Below are 13,778 nucleotides of genomic sequence, written 5' to 3' on the forward strand. Positions count from 1 at the left end.
TAAATATTTAAGAATCAAATGTTAGGCTTGCTCCTAAACTACCATTTTACTCAGCGTGAATAAAATTATTTATAGCCTAGATTGTAGTGACTTATTCCCCGACTTTGCATACCGATTTCCATTAAAGATAGGACCACTAATAACATATATATTTGATAATTAAATTTTAGGCCTTCCCTAAACTACCATGTCTCTTAGCGTGAATAAAATTATTTATGGCCTAGATTGTAGCGACTTATTTCCCGACTTTGCATGCCGATTTTCATTAAATTATCTTTAGCCGTTTTCTAGTGATGCGTGTACATACATACAGACAGACAAACAGACAGACAGACAGACAGACAGACAGACAGACAGACAAATAGATAGACAGACAGACAGGCAGAAATTACGGAAAATTAAAAAGTTCATTTTCTTGTTACTCTGGACATGACCGATACAGAAATACCATCCTTTTTAAATTCTGAGCAATGTACAGACAAAACTCTCATTTTATTTATTTATTTATTTACTAGCAAGATACCCGTGCTTCGCTACGGTATTATACTGAAATTTACAATTGAATGCTTATTGTTTTAGATATATAATCCGCCGAAATTCGCGATCTGACTCGTTTTCTGCGAGAATCCACCAAAATTCCCGATCTGACTCGTTTTCTATTATTTTACAGCACGTTTCCTCCCATTTTTCAATCTTCCTTTCCAGCAATCGATTTTGTACTTCCCGGGCTAGGCTCAGGTATTCCTCCTGGTCAGTTGGGTCCGTAAATCTTTGCCATCTTTTCCTTTAATCATTTTGAATATGGATAAAATCCTTCAGGAGATCCGGCGTGGTGTCATATTGGGTGCCTTGGCGGCACTGAATCCGCGGCCGGACTGCATTCTTAGTCATTACCCGTCCAGAAGCCGTTTCCAGCGCGGTCCGCACATTTGACGACGGTCCGGAACATTATTATTATTATTATTATTACTATTATGTGTTGCTGGAATGGCTGATGACAGGTAAAACCGGAGTATCCGGAGAAAAACCTGTCCCGCCTCCGTTTTTTCCAGCACGAATGTCACATGGAGTGACAGGGATTTGAACCACGAAACCCAGCTGTGAGAGGCCGGCGCGCTGCCGCCTGAGCAACGGAGAATACTTATAAGTACATTAAGAACAGTAAAATCAATAGGTCTCACCGCCTTCTACACCCCACCGCCGTTAAGTTTATTTACCGCCATCCCTCCCCACCCCCCAAAAAAATTAAAAGAAGGCTTGTTTCTTTATGTTTAAAGATGATTCCAAACACCAATGTTCACGTCTATTGCCTTCAGTTTTGAGATATAAGTATCCCCATACAAAAAAATTACTTTTTTCACTTCATTTCACACTACTCCCCCCCCCCCAAGTGAATTTTCCCGCAAAATATACTTGTTTCTTTAATAGTAAAATATTTTCTAAATACCAATTATCACGACTCTAACTTATTCAGTTTTTGATTTCTGTGTCCTCATGAAAGGAATTCAACTACTTTACACTCCCACCCTCCAAGATGGTTTCCCCACCAAAACGCGCTTTTCTTTGTTTTTAAAGGAGATCGAAATACGAATTTTCACGTCTGTAACAACTTTAGTTTTTATTAGATGTATGCATTCTCATACAATTAAGTCAATTAAATTTTCAATTCTCTCACCCCCCCCCCTCCTTGGATTTTTCGAGAATACGTCTTTCTTTACTTTTAAAGCAGATTGCAAATATCAAATTTCACGTCTGTAATATCTTCATTTTTGAGATATCAGTAGCCTAATTAAAAGAATTCAACACCATTTTCAGTCACTTTTACCCACCCCCCACCACCAAAGTGGTATTTCCGAAAACTAAAAATACACGATTCGTTATGTTTAATAGAGATAAAAAAAATACCATTTTTCACTTCTGTAACATGTTAAGTTTTTTTAGATATACTGTAAAAATTCTCATTTTAAAATTTCACCCATTTTGAGTTCCCCTTAAGTGGAGTTTCCAAAAACAAATCACCTATGTTTCCTTACATTTACAGGAGATTCCAAACACCCACTTTTTACGTCTGTAACATTTTACGTTTCCAAGATATTCTGTAGATATAATCTTTCAAAAATTCACCCCAATTTGTCACTCCTGTTTAACAGCCATTAATTGGATTTTCCAAAAACTAACAAATACGTGTTTCTTTATTTTTAAAGGAGGTCCCATATACAAATTTTCAGTTCTGTAATATCTTCAGGTTCTGAAATATAAGTATCCTCATTAAAGGCATTCAACCCATTTTTCACCCTTTTACACCCCTCCTATTAGGATTTACAGGAAACAAAAAAATACGTGTTCCTTTATTTTTAGAGGAGATTCTAACTACCAATTTTTACATCTGTAAATTTTAAAGTTTTAAGATGTAGACACACTCATTTTAAACAATTTACCCCCCAATATTTGGATTTTACAAAAACGAAAAAATACGTGTTTCTTTACTTTTAAAGTAGATACAAAATACCAATTTTCAGGTCTGTAATATCTTCAGGTTCTGAAATATAAGTAGCCTCATTAAAGCCATTCAACCCATTATTCACCCTTTTACACCCTTCCTATTGCGATTTTCCGAAAACAAAAGAATACATGTTTCTTTATTTTTAAAGGAGATTCTAAATACCAATTTTTATATCCATACACTTTAAAAGTTTTGAGATATAGATACACTCATTTTTAAAAATCACCCCCTTTTCACCCCCCATTAATTGGATTTTCCAAAAATAAAAACACACGTGTTTCTTTATTTTTAAAAGAGATCCCAAACACCAATTTTCAGGTCTGTAATATCTTCAGGTTCTGAGATATAAGTAGCCTCATTAAAGGCATTCAACCCCTTTTTCACCCCTTTTCACAATTCCTATTGCGATTTTCCGAAAACAAAAAAATACGTGTTTCTTTATTTTTAATGAAGATTCTAAATACCAAATTTTACATCTGCAAACTTTAAAAGTTTGGAGATACAGATTCATTCATTTTAAAAATTCACCCCCTTTTCATCCTCCCATTAATTGGATTTTCCAAAAACCAAAAAATACGTGTTTCTTTATTTTTAAAAGAGATCAAAAGTACCAATTTTCAGGTCTGTAATATCTTCAGTTTCTGAGATATAAGTACCGGTATCCTGATTAAGGCATTCAACCCATTTTTCCCCATTTTCACCCTTTTTCACCCCTCCTATTGGGATTTTCTGAAAACAAAAAATACGTGTTTCCTTATTTTTAAATAAGATTCTAAATACCAATTTTTACATCTGTAAACGTTTAAACTTTTGAGATACACATACACTCATTTTAAAATTTCACCCCCCCTTTTCACCCCCTTAGCGAAGGAATATCCAAAAATCCTCTCTTAGCGAGCACCTACATCTTAATATGAATATATCCCCAAAATATCATTTCTTTATGTCCATTAGTTTTGGCTCGGCGATGATGAATCAGTCAGTCAGTCAGTCAGTCAGGACAAGTTATTTTATATATATACATTTATTTATTTATTTATTTATTTATTTATTTATTTATTTATTTATTTATTTATTTATTTATTTATAAACTATTCATCGACTGATGAAGCTGTACGTTTAAATGTGCTTTGATGAAGGGTACATGAGAGGCGAAATGGGTGGGGTGAGAATAATTGACCTAGGAAAATAATGGACATGGCATAGTCAGAAGTACTGCCGAGTGAGACCAAGGTGCCGATGGTTAGACTTCACTTTTTAACGATTGAATTATAAGGGGCGTGGACTAAACAAGGCCACAGAGCTAGTTTCAAACGGAGGATTGTGGAGGCGCTTAGCTAATGATCAGAGGCTGGTTGAATTAACGCAATAAGCGTTGATGCCTTCGATTCAGAGGGTCATGGGTTCGATTCCCGGCCTGGTCTGGGATTTGAATCGCGTCTGATTAATTATCCTGCCTCTGCGACTGGGTGTTTGTGTTTGTACTAACACTCTCCTCTTCATATTCAGACAACACACCACACTACAAACCACCACAGAAACACGCAATAGTTATTACATCCCTCCACATAGAGTTGGCGTCATAAGAGGCACCCGGCCGTAAAACGGGACCAAATCAACATTTGTGATACAGTTCGCACCAACGATCCCACAGGTGTGGGAGAAGTGGTGATAGTAGAAAAAGAAGAATATTTATTTATTTATTTATTTATTTATTTATTTATTTATTTATTTATTTATTTATTTATTTATTTATTTATTTACTGAACGAAGTGGCTACGCGTATTAACGTGCTACGGCTATGGAGACCAGCTCTGCATTCAAGAGGCGAGTGGGTTCGAATCCCACCGTCAGATGTCATGAGAATGGTTTTCCTGTGGTCTCCTACTTTCCCTTCCAGGCAAATGCCAAGACAGTTCCTACGCATAGGTCACAGCCGATTCCTTCCACCTCCCTACCTCATTTCATTCCCCCTCATTCATTTCATCTTCATTAGCTCCTAAACTGAAGTAGGTGTCAGAAAGGGCATCCGGTCGTAAAAACATGCCACATAAAATATTATCTCTCCTCATCCTCAACGATACGATATCCTGAATCCACCCAGCTTTCACTTCCGTAACGTACTTTTTTAAATGCTATTTGTTCTGGCTGTCGACCTACAGAGATCTTTTGCCCCTACGTGCACCATATGATATGAACCTGCGTCTAACTGGAATTGCGGAAGTGTAGAGTGTTGAAAGTGAGGAAAGGAACGTTAAGTACGACACAAACACCCAGTCCCCAGGCCAGGGATATTAATCATTTACAATTAAAAGCCCCTGACCCGGCTGGTAATCGAACCCGGGGCCGTCGGGTGACAGGCGGACGCGTTGCCCACTACACCGCGGGGCGGGACTCCGTAAAGTAAAGTTGGTCTGAAAACAGATCGATGTAAAGACAGTTTCGTCCGGAAGCTGACTCCCTTCTTACAGAATACTGTTGATCGCAACTGCGTAAATAAATAAATAAATAAATAAATAAATAAATAAATAAATAAATAAATAAACCCGTGCAATCATCTCTGATGTAGACGTACACTCAAACGCACAGAAACTGGCCGTCGTAGAAGATACGGGGTCGTATTCATAAGTTAGAACTAACAGACATGAAGGTAGCGAGAATGATTGCTGGTACAAGCAGGTGGGAACAATGGAAGGGGGTAGGGCGTAATCGGAATGAGGAGATAAAGGCCAATTTAGTAATGAAGTTGATGGATGAAGCTGTACGCATAACCCGGCATCGGTGGTGGGGTCACGTAAGGCGAATGGAGGAGGATAGGTTACCGAGGAGAATAATGGACTCTGTTATGGAGGGTAAGAGAAGTAGAGGGAGATCAAGACGACCATGGTTAGACTCAGTTGCTAACGATTTAAAGATAAAGAGGTATAGAACTAAATGAGGCCAAAGAACTAGTTACAAATAGAGGATTGTGGCAGCGTTTAGTAAATTCACTGAGGCTTGCAGACTGACCGCTGAAAGGCTTAACGGCTTATAATGAAGATTGATTCTTATGTTAAAGATCTGTGAATTGAGATTTACTTTTCACTACTGCTTGCAGCTGAAGAGCTATTTTAAGTACATGGTTAATAGAACGCAAATACCAGAACATCAGGTAATATTTGGGTCACTTCTCACGGCACAAAACAGGAGAATAAGCCAGCCACACAAGGATCGCTTTCTAAGACTGGACTTTGATGAGGTCGAATTATTGCTCCTCGTGTTCGGTCTTCTTCTCCCCATTTCCGGGTTCGATCCCCGCCGCCTCTAAGAGCTGGTGGTGGTTTTGTGATGGGAGTGGGGTGGGAATGGCGCGCTGCCATTGGCTGTGAGCGGGCCAGGCGGTGAATACTACCAGCAGCTCCTCAGCGTGACAGCCAGTATGAAGCAGACAGTCATCAAGTGAGTTAGCTCCTACCTTGTTTACCTTCTGAACGGCAACAACATGCAGGACACCGTTGTTAAGTAAGTCTCTTCACTCTTTGTCTCTCGACCATTAGATTATTTGTTAATACAGTGTTATCGTAATTCAACGACGAATTGTGTTTGCTTTGTGAACCGAAATAGTCGATAAACTTTATTATTAGGCATGTTTATGAATAAGTGATATAATACCCTCTTCTTTTAAGCTAAGAATGTTATTTTTAATTGATGAGAAAGAGTAATATTTAACAAGAATACCTGCGATTTCTTATCTGCTTTGCAAATCTGAGATAAGGGTGATGACGTTATCAGCATTGGTTTGTGAAAAGAAGTATCGCCGAATCAAGGAACAATTTTATCAAATACACGATAGTTGAAGCTGAACGATTGGCGAACATCTAGCTCTGTACGCTGGAGTTCGCGGGTTCAGTACCTGTTCGTAACAGAGCACACTTATAGGTGATGTTTTCTTTCAGAATAACCCTTGCACATCTCACCACTACGAGATGTAATTATGAAAGGTGTTTATTTTTAAACTTTTACCAGTATTTTGTTCATTTTTAATTTTTCATTACAAAATAGCTGATCTTATGAGCAGTAACGAAGGAAAGATTTCCGTACAACAATGTTTCCATATTGTTAAACATGCATTATTTTTACAATATTTTGCATCATACGCTCGTAAACTCGCAGTGATTGTTATTTTAAGGAATAAGTACCTCCTTGGCAAGAAGATTTTGTGTTCAAAATGGAATATAATTACGCTTTCTGAATTGTATATTTGATTTCACTTTAATTAAATTCACCTCATTCTGAAAGGTATCACTTAATAGTAAAGAATATAATAATAATAATAATAATAATAATAATAATAATAATAATAATAATAGTAATAATAATATCTTGAACTTTCTTCCTGAATAACGACCACAGCCTTCTGAGTGATCCATTTAGGTTCTTTTGGTTCGATACCAATTCACTACAGAAAATTGCAGTCTTGAAGAAAGAGAACGAAAAAGCAAAATAACCACATTCATTCCCTCAGATTCACTTCTTATCAATCAGCTTAACTAGGAAGATACAACGAAAGTTTTGGGCTGATAATTGACAATAACTTAATACGAATGGCATTTAATTTACGTGTCAGTTGAAGCTGTACCGTACGTTTAATCTGCTATCTTCCACATATAGACTAATACCGTTTTAATTCAAGAGACTTCAGGCCACTAACAAATAGAGAATATTGTCCCGGTATTATTATTATTAATTAATTATTATTAATTATAATAATAATATTGACTCAGAGATGGCCAGCCTTACGGGCAGTGTCCTGGAGTGTGAGACATTTGGTCGGGGATACAACTGGACATGAGGACCAGTGCCTTTCCCAGGCGGTCTCACCTGCTTTGTTGAACAGGGGCTTTGTGCAGGATGAAAAGATTGGAAGGGATAGGCAAAGAAAAGGGAAGGAAGTGTCCGTGGCCTTAAATTGGGTACCATCCGTGCATTTGTCGGAGGAGAATTGGGAAACCACGGAAAACCACTTCGAGGGTGGCTTAGGTGGCAATGGAACCCCCTCCCCCTCTAGTCAGTTGACCTCCTGAGGCTGAGTGGACCCCGTTCCAGCCCTCGTACTACTTTTCAAATGTCGTGGCAGAGCCGAGAATCGAACCCGGACCTACGAGGGTGGCAGCTAAACACACGAACCACTACATCACAGAGGCGAACGCTCCGGTATTTCTACCCTAATTGTTTTATAAGTAAAATTATGACAGTAAGTTATGAATATTGTTACTCGGAGTCAATGGTGGTCCGAGGTAAAAGCACAGGCATGCTCACTCATCAGTTTATCTATTTATGCCTCATTAGTATGCTCCATAACCATTAAAATTCTTCCGATGTATTCTCGCTGCAGTTTAGTCTTTGTGTTGTGGTATTTTCTTATTTAATGTATGCTGAAAGGAAAAAGGTGCGATTACCATTCATGAGCTTTGCATGTAGTCTGTGTTACTACTGTACATGGAATCGATTATTCGAAGCTAAAAGAATGTAGAAAAATTGTCACACTAAACACCTAAAAATACACTATACTAGTGTGTTTCTCTCAACATGCTATGCGATAGCTTAAACTCCCGCAAGAACATTGACCGGTATCGATCAGAGACACGTGATCGAGTTCAATTAATGGTCAACTGCTCGAGAGCACACAGCCTGTATGGGCTCCCACGTGTACCTACTATAGCGGGTTCTTAAAAGAAGTCGTTTCCGGTACAGGCATTATGAATCTCATGAAAGTCATATGAATGCTGCGTCATAAACCTCCTTTCTTCCCCCGCAGCCGGGGAACGAAAGATGTTATGTGAAGGCAATTCTACACGCACGATCGTGCATTAAGGAAGTGAACGTGCTTTACAGAAATAATAATAATAATAATAATAATAATAATAATAATAATAATAATAATAATAATAATAATAATAATAATAACAACAACCGAGCAGTCGCTTGTGTATTCGTGGAGGATTTCAGCCATTTATGACATTGTTGTTTCCTGTGGAAGCTAGTCAGTTGTGTAAACATACGAGTATGTACAAACTACCACTCCCTCGTCACATAGATACTATTAAATCGATGAGGTTGAAATATAGTTAGGAAAAATGAAATGTCGTATGGCTTTTAGTGCCGGGATATCCCAGGACGGGTTCGGCTCGCCAGGTGCAGGTCTTTCTATTTGACTCCCGTAGGCAACCTGCGTGTCGTGATGAGGATGAAATGATGATGAAGACAACACATACACCCAGCCCCCGTATCATTGGAATTAACCAATTAAGGTTAAAATCCCCGACACTGCCGGGAAACGAATCCGGGACCCTCTGAATCGAAGGCCAGTATGCTGACCGTTCAGCCAACGAGTCGGACTATAGTTAGGAGATTCATCTTAGATCATAAGTAACAGGTAGGAAAACTATTTGAAAAATTGAACCACCAATGGCTAAAACTAAGGGAGTAAAATCACGAAAAGTGGGAAATGTTTCAAAGCGATAGTTCGCGGGTTGTTGTTATTATACAATAACAGACAGATAACGTTACCAAGATAATTTTTTTATGACAATAATGAAATAATAAAACAAATGTTTCACAATTCAACATGCTTTTTCCTTTGAAAATTCAAGTGATCCATTAATTTTGCCGGTCAGTGTAGTGAAATTTTATACCATTTGGTAGGGTTGATAGGTCGAATGTTGCTACATAAGTTCATTTGTATGCTGCTTGGTAGCCTTCATACCTCTTCCCGTGGCTTTCCCTGTGTTGTGACAGATTTAAACCCTGTGTAGAACGAGTAATTCCGCTAATGAAGATTTCATTCCTACTCGTTCAGTGATTTTACAAATTTATTTATTTATTTATTTATTTATTTATTTATTTATTTATTTATTTATTTATTTATTTATTTATTTATTTATTGGGACATGATTATCTTAATGGCATGCATGGTAACTTTCCACCCAGTCGGCCGAGGTTCGAATCCCGGTAAATGCTTGATTGACACGTTTTCCTGAAAAATCACGAGGCATCTGGAAGAGCAGGATGACTCTAGCGACTCTAGAAATACCTGAAATAAGTATAAGAATGTTTAGGATAGTACACTAGCACAGTGGTCTCCTAAAGTGTTCGGAGTTCAAATACCGGTGACTTCAGATTGGATTTTCAGTAAGACCCTTGTGTGACACCAGGAAGGGCATCCATCCTCAAGCCTGAATGCGCCGCCGACCTCGTATAAACGGGGAATATAGTGTTGAATTTATTTATTTATTTATTTATTTATTTATTTATTTATTTATTTATTTATTTATTTATTTATTTATTTATTTATTTATTTATTTATTTATTTATTTTTTAAAGCCTCCGTGGCTCAGTCGGCAGCGCGCCGGCCTCTCACCGCTGGGTTCCGTGGTTCAAATCCCGGTAACTCCATATGAGATTTGTGCTGGACAAAGCGGAGGCGGGACAGGTTTTTCTCCGGGTACTCCGGTTTTCCCTATCATCTTTCATTCCAGCAACACTCTCCAATATCATTTCATTTCATCTGTCATTCATTAATCATTGCTCCAGAGGAGTGCGACAGGCTTCGGCAGCTAGCACAATTCCTATCCTCACCGCTATATGGGGCTTCATCCATTCCATTCCTGACCCAGTCGAATGACTGGAAACAGGCTGTGGATTTTCATTTTTATTTATTTATTTATTTATTTATTTATTTATTTATTTATTTATTTATTTATTTATTTATTTATTTATTTATTTCCAATAAATTTTTGTTAGAGTCAGTCCCAAGTCATTAAAGAGTATTTAAAACACTCCACTCTACTATCTGTAGAATAACAAGGTCGCTGGAATAAAATGTGTGTGGGTCATCCGTCCATAGATCGGTTGGATGTGCAGCTCTCCAAGCCACCCTATCCTGTGCTAACCTCTTCATTTCTACGTAACTACTACACCCTACATCCGCTTTAATCTGTCAGTCATATTCATGCCTTGATCTATCTCTACTGTTCTTATCACTTACACTTCCTCCAGAAACCAACTGAACAAGTCTTGGATGTCACAACATGTTTCCTCTCTCATTCTATTCTTCCTGTCAAATCTTGCCAAATCGTCTTCCTCTCACTAGTTTCGTTCAGTATCTCTTCATTCGTGATTCCTTCCACCCATCTTACCTTTAGCATTGCTCTGTAACACCATATTTCAAAAGCTTCTATTCTCTTTCTCTCTGAGCTTGTTATTACCCATGTTTTACTTCGGTACAATTTAAACTAGAATAAATCTACATCGGTCCTAAAGCTATATAATCACAGGTATACATACACCCTATCAAATACCAATTATTATTATTATTATTATTATTATTATTATTATTATTATTATTATTATTATTAATATTATTATTATTACTTCCTTAAAACTGCGGTCATTCAGATCGATTAGCTTCTCAGAATATCATTTCTTAATGTATAATTGTGTTTGTGTCCTATTATTAACTAAATCTAACCAAGCCTTGGGTCGTACGGGTTTTAGAAGGAATTTGGCCACTTAAAACAGCTATTGCCTAACCAAATGGCCTGTAGATATTGAGATGGCACGTGTTCAGTGCGTTGACTCCTTCAGATGTATAGGTTAATTATGATTACCAGGTTCACTGCATCCAATCAGATAGGTCCTCAACTTTACCCATGAGGTGGAGTAGGCACCATCCAACCATCACATGAGCATTAAGATCCTAGGAGAAGCCGAGAATCGAACCTGGGGTTCTCGGGTTAGAAGAAGAAAACCTACCCTACACCCTACGGAGACATTATTATTATTATTATTATTATTATTATTATTATTATTATTGTTGTTACGGAGTTTTTCCGTGGTAGGTAGAGGTGAAAGAAGGTGCGGGTGTGAATAGGTCTCCAGCTACGAAAGCAAAATTAATTTAAAATTTAACAAGGTTATATTTTCTTTTCAAAAACAAGAAATAACAAGCATGGCAGGTACAAAGTAGCAAGTCAAAAAGGGTAGTTACAATATTTACAGGAATTGGGCTTCGCGCCCTGATTTTACACAGCTTGGGCAATCAGCTCAGTTTTACCCCAAACACGAGTTTTAACAGAGGGGCAGAAAACCCCATTCATACCTAGGAGCCCTTGCTCCAAATTACACAGAAAAGCCTCCACGAGGCATACAACACTTAATTTTCAAAAGAGCCACTCGCTCTCAAAATTTAAGCCTCTCCCAGGCCACACCAAACTCCACCTTCAAGTTGTCCTCACTGGACATAGACACAGGGGTACAATACCCAACCTACTGAGGTCTATTAAATGAAAAGGGGCAATTACATGACCTCTAAAATAACAATTTGAGAGGAGGCAATCTTGCACTCCTAATACACTTGTTTTTAAAACCCTAATCTGGCTCTAGGCCACTAATGCAAGGGCTAATCCCATACTACCGAGGTGACTTTAGAAAAGAGCAATTTGTTTTACCTTAACGAAGAATAGGTTGAGAAAATAAGTTCACCTCAAGACAATGTGAGTGGGAGCTCGAGAGGGTTAGCACTCTCTATCCCAATATGCAGCTTAAAAGAGAATAGAAGAAAAGATCGTTACATTTTAGGAAAAGGTTACATGGAGGAACGCTTCGCACCCGCCCCGAGAGTTAAACTGCTGAGCTAGCAAAGAAAGAATTTATTAATCGGCCATTACCTTATTGATGACCGCTGCCGAGGAAAGAGGCGCTTCCCGCCTCCTGCTATGTACTTTATACACTGAAAGATGGAACAGAAGTGGCCCGGAGACCCTAAACTCAGCAGTTTAAATCCTCTCGCGGAAGTTTCTAGGCGTTAGGGGAATGAATACACCCGCCCACAATTACTTTATTGGCTAGGGTACAGAAACATATCCAAGATGGGGGAAGATACATCGGATTGGTCGGAAATTACTAAAAGAAATTCGGGATTGGATAAATCTAAAACAAGGGGGAAAAGAGGGGTATACAGCCAACTTAAACAATAACAGAAAGAAATTTAGCAAGAAACAAACATTTGAAATAAAAATTTCTCCAACAAAATAGTTCTTTGACTCCGCACTAGGGTGCACTATTGTTGATCTTCAGTAGTGTCCTCTAGAAGAGAAAGTTCACACTTCTTACTTCAAGCGAAACAAAAACACATCAAAAATGACACAGTTCAAAAACTCAAAATTTTCCACGTGGTGACATCTTCTGAGAAGGTAAAGAATTAATAGCGTAGATAAAGTTCAGACTTCCTCCAGCAGAGGAGTTTCAACTGGCGCACATTTTAAATTAGCGGAGTGGAGGTGTACCTCCCGGTACAATTATTATTATTATTATTATTATTATTATTATTATTATTATTATTATTATTATTATTATTATTATTATTATTATTATTATTATTATTATTATTATTATTATTATTATTATTCCTGTCGCAATGTTGTAGCCGTAATTGTTTAGGTTCAGAACTAGAAAACGTGCTCAGGTCCTTGGAATAAGGCACAAACCTTGCAACTATTTGGAGGTAAAAGAGGGCGTGTTATCTGTGTGTTATAACCACTGGTTCTTCACCAAGGTGAAGATGGTTCGAATCCCGGCCAATCCATGTAGTTTTTCAAGCGAAAAGTCAAGTCGCTGTGGTTTGATTTTCATGTGAAGTTAGATATCCGTGACTATAATCACGATGATATAAAAAATTTGTATGATAATGGAAGTGTTTTTAAAAAATGTGGCGGTGGGGGCGAGGGGGGAGTGGAATGACAGGATTTGCAGGAGATGGAGAATAACGTTTAAATGCTATTGTTTGAAGTGTTAGCCAATTTTGTAATCATTAACTACGTGCATTCATTGTGCGTGATAACCTATTACTATGTCTAATATTTGTATGAATGTTCAGTCCTTAGCCCGAAGGCTGGTTGCATCCTCAACAACTCAACCATTAGCTGTCATAGATCGCCTAGGCATTATTGAAGAAGCGTACGATGGAAATGAGGAGTGAGGTAGTTTCCCGTTCCTTTCCTCACTGAGCCAGAAGTTGCTATTACATATCAGTCTGCCAAACCCACTGAAATGTATGCACTAACCACTCTACAAGCAACATTTTCACTCCGTTCATAGCTGGGTCTGGCTGCATAAGGAATGGCATTACTGGCATCGCTCATACCTCAGTAGCTTTCATATTGTCAAAGCCAAGTATAAGACTGAGACAGATCAGTGAAAGTCTCTAACCCATATTATAAGATATAGTGCACTGTAA

At 38.0% G+C, this 13,778-nt stretch overlaps 1 protein-coding gene across 1 annotated transcript in view; it reads left to right on the forward strand.

Moving 5' to 3' along the window:
- The first annotated feature begins 5,882 nt into the window (after positions 1-5,882).
- The window catches only part of Nep2 (Neprilysin 2), a 150,332-nt gene continuing 142,436 nt past the window's right edge, over positions 5,883-13,778 (forward strand). Inside the window, exon 1 of the mRNA XM_067149927.2 lies at positions 5,883-6,004. Coding sequence (XP_067006028.2) covers positions 5,985-6,004 — 20 coding nt within the window. The 5' untranslated portion in view covers positions 5,883-5,984. The remainder of the gene's footprint in view (positions 6,005-13,778) is intronic.

Source organism: Anabrus simplex, chromosome 6, assembly GCF_040414725.1.
Source record: "Anabrus simplex isolate iqAnaSimp1 chromosome 6, ASM4041472v1, whole genome shotgun sequence".
Classification (NCBI taxonomy): domain Eukaryota; kingdom Metazoa; phylum Arthropoda; class Insecta; order Orthoptera; family Tettigoniidae; genus Anabrus; species Anabrus simplex.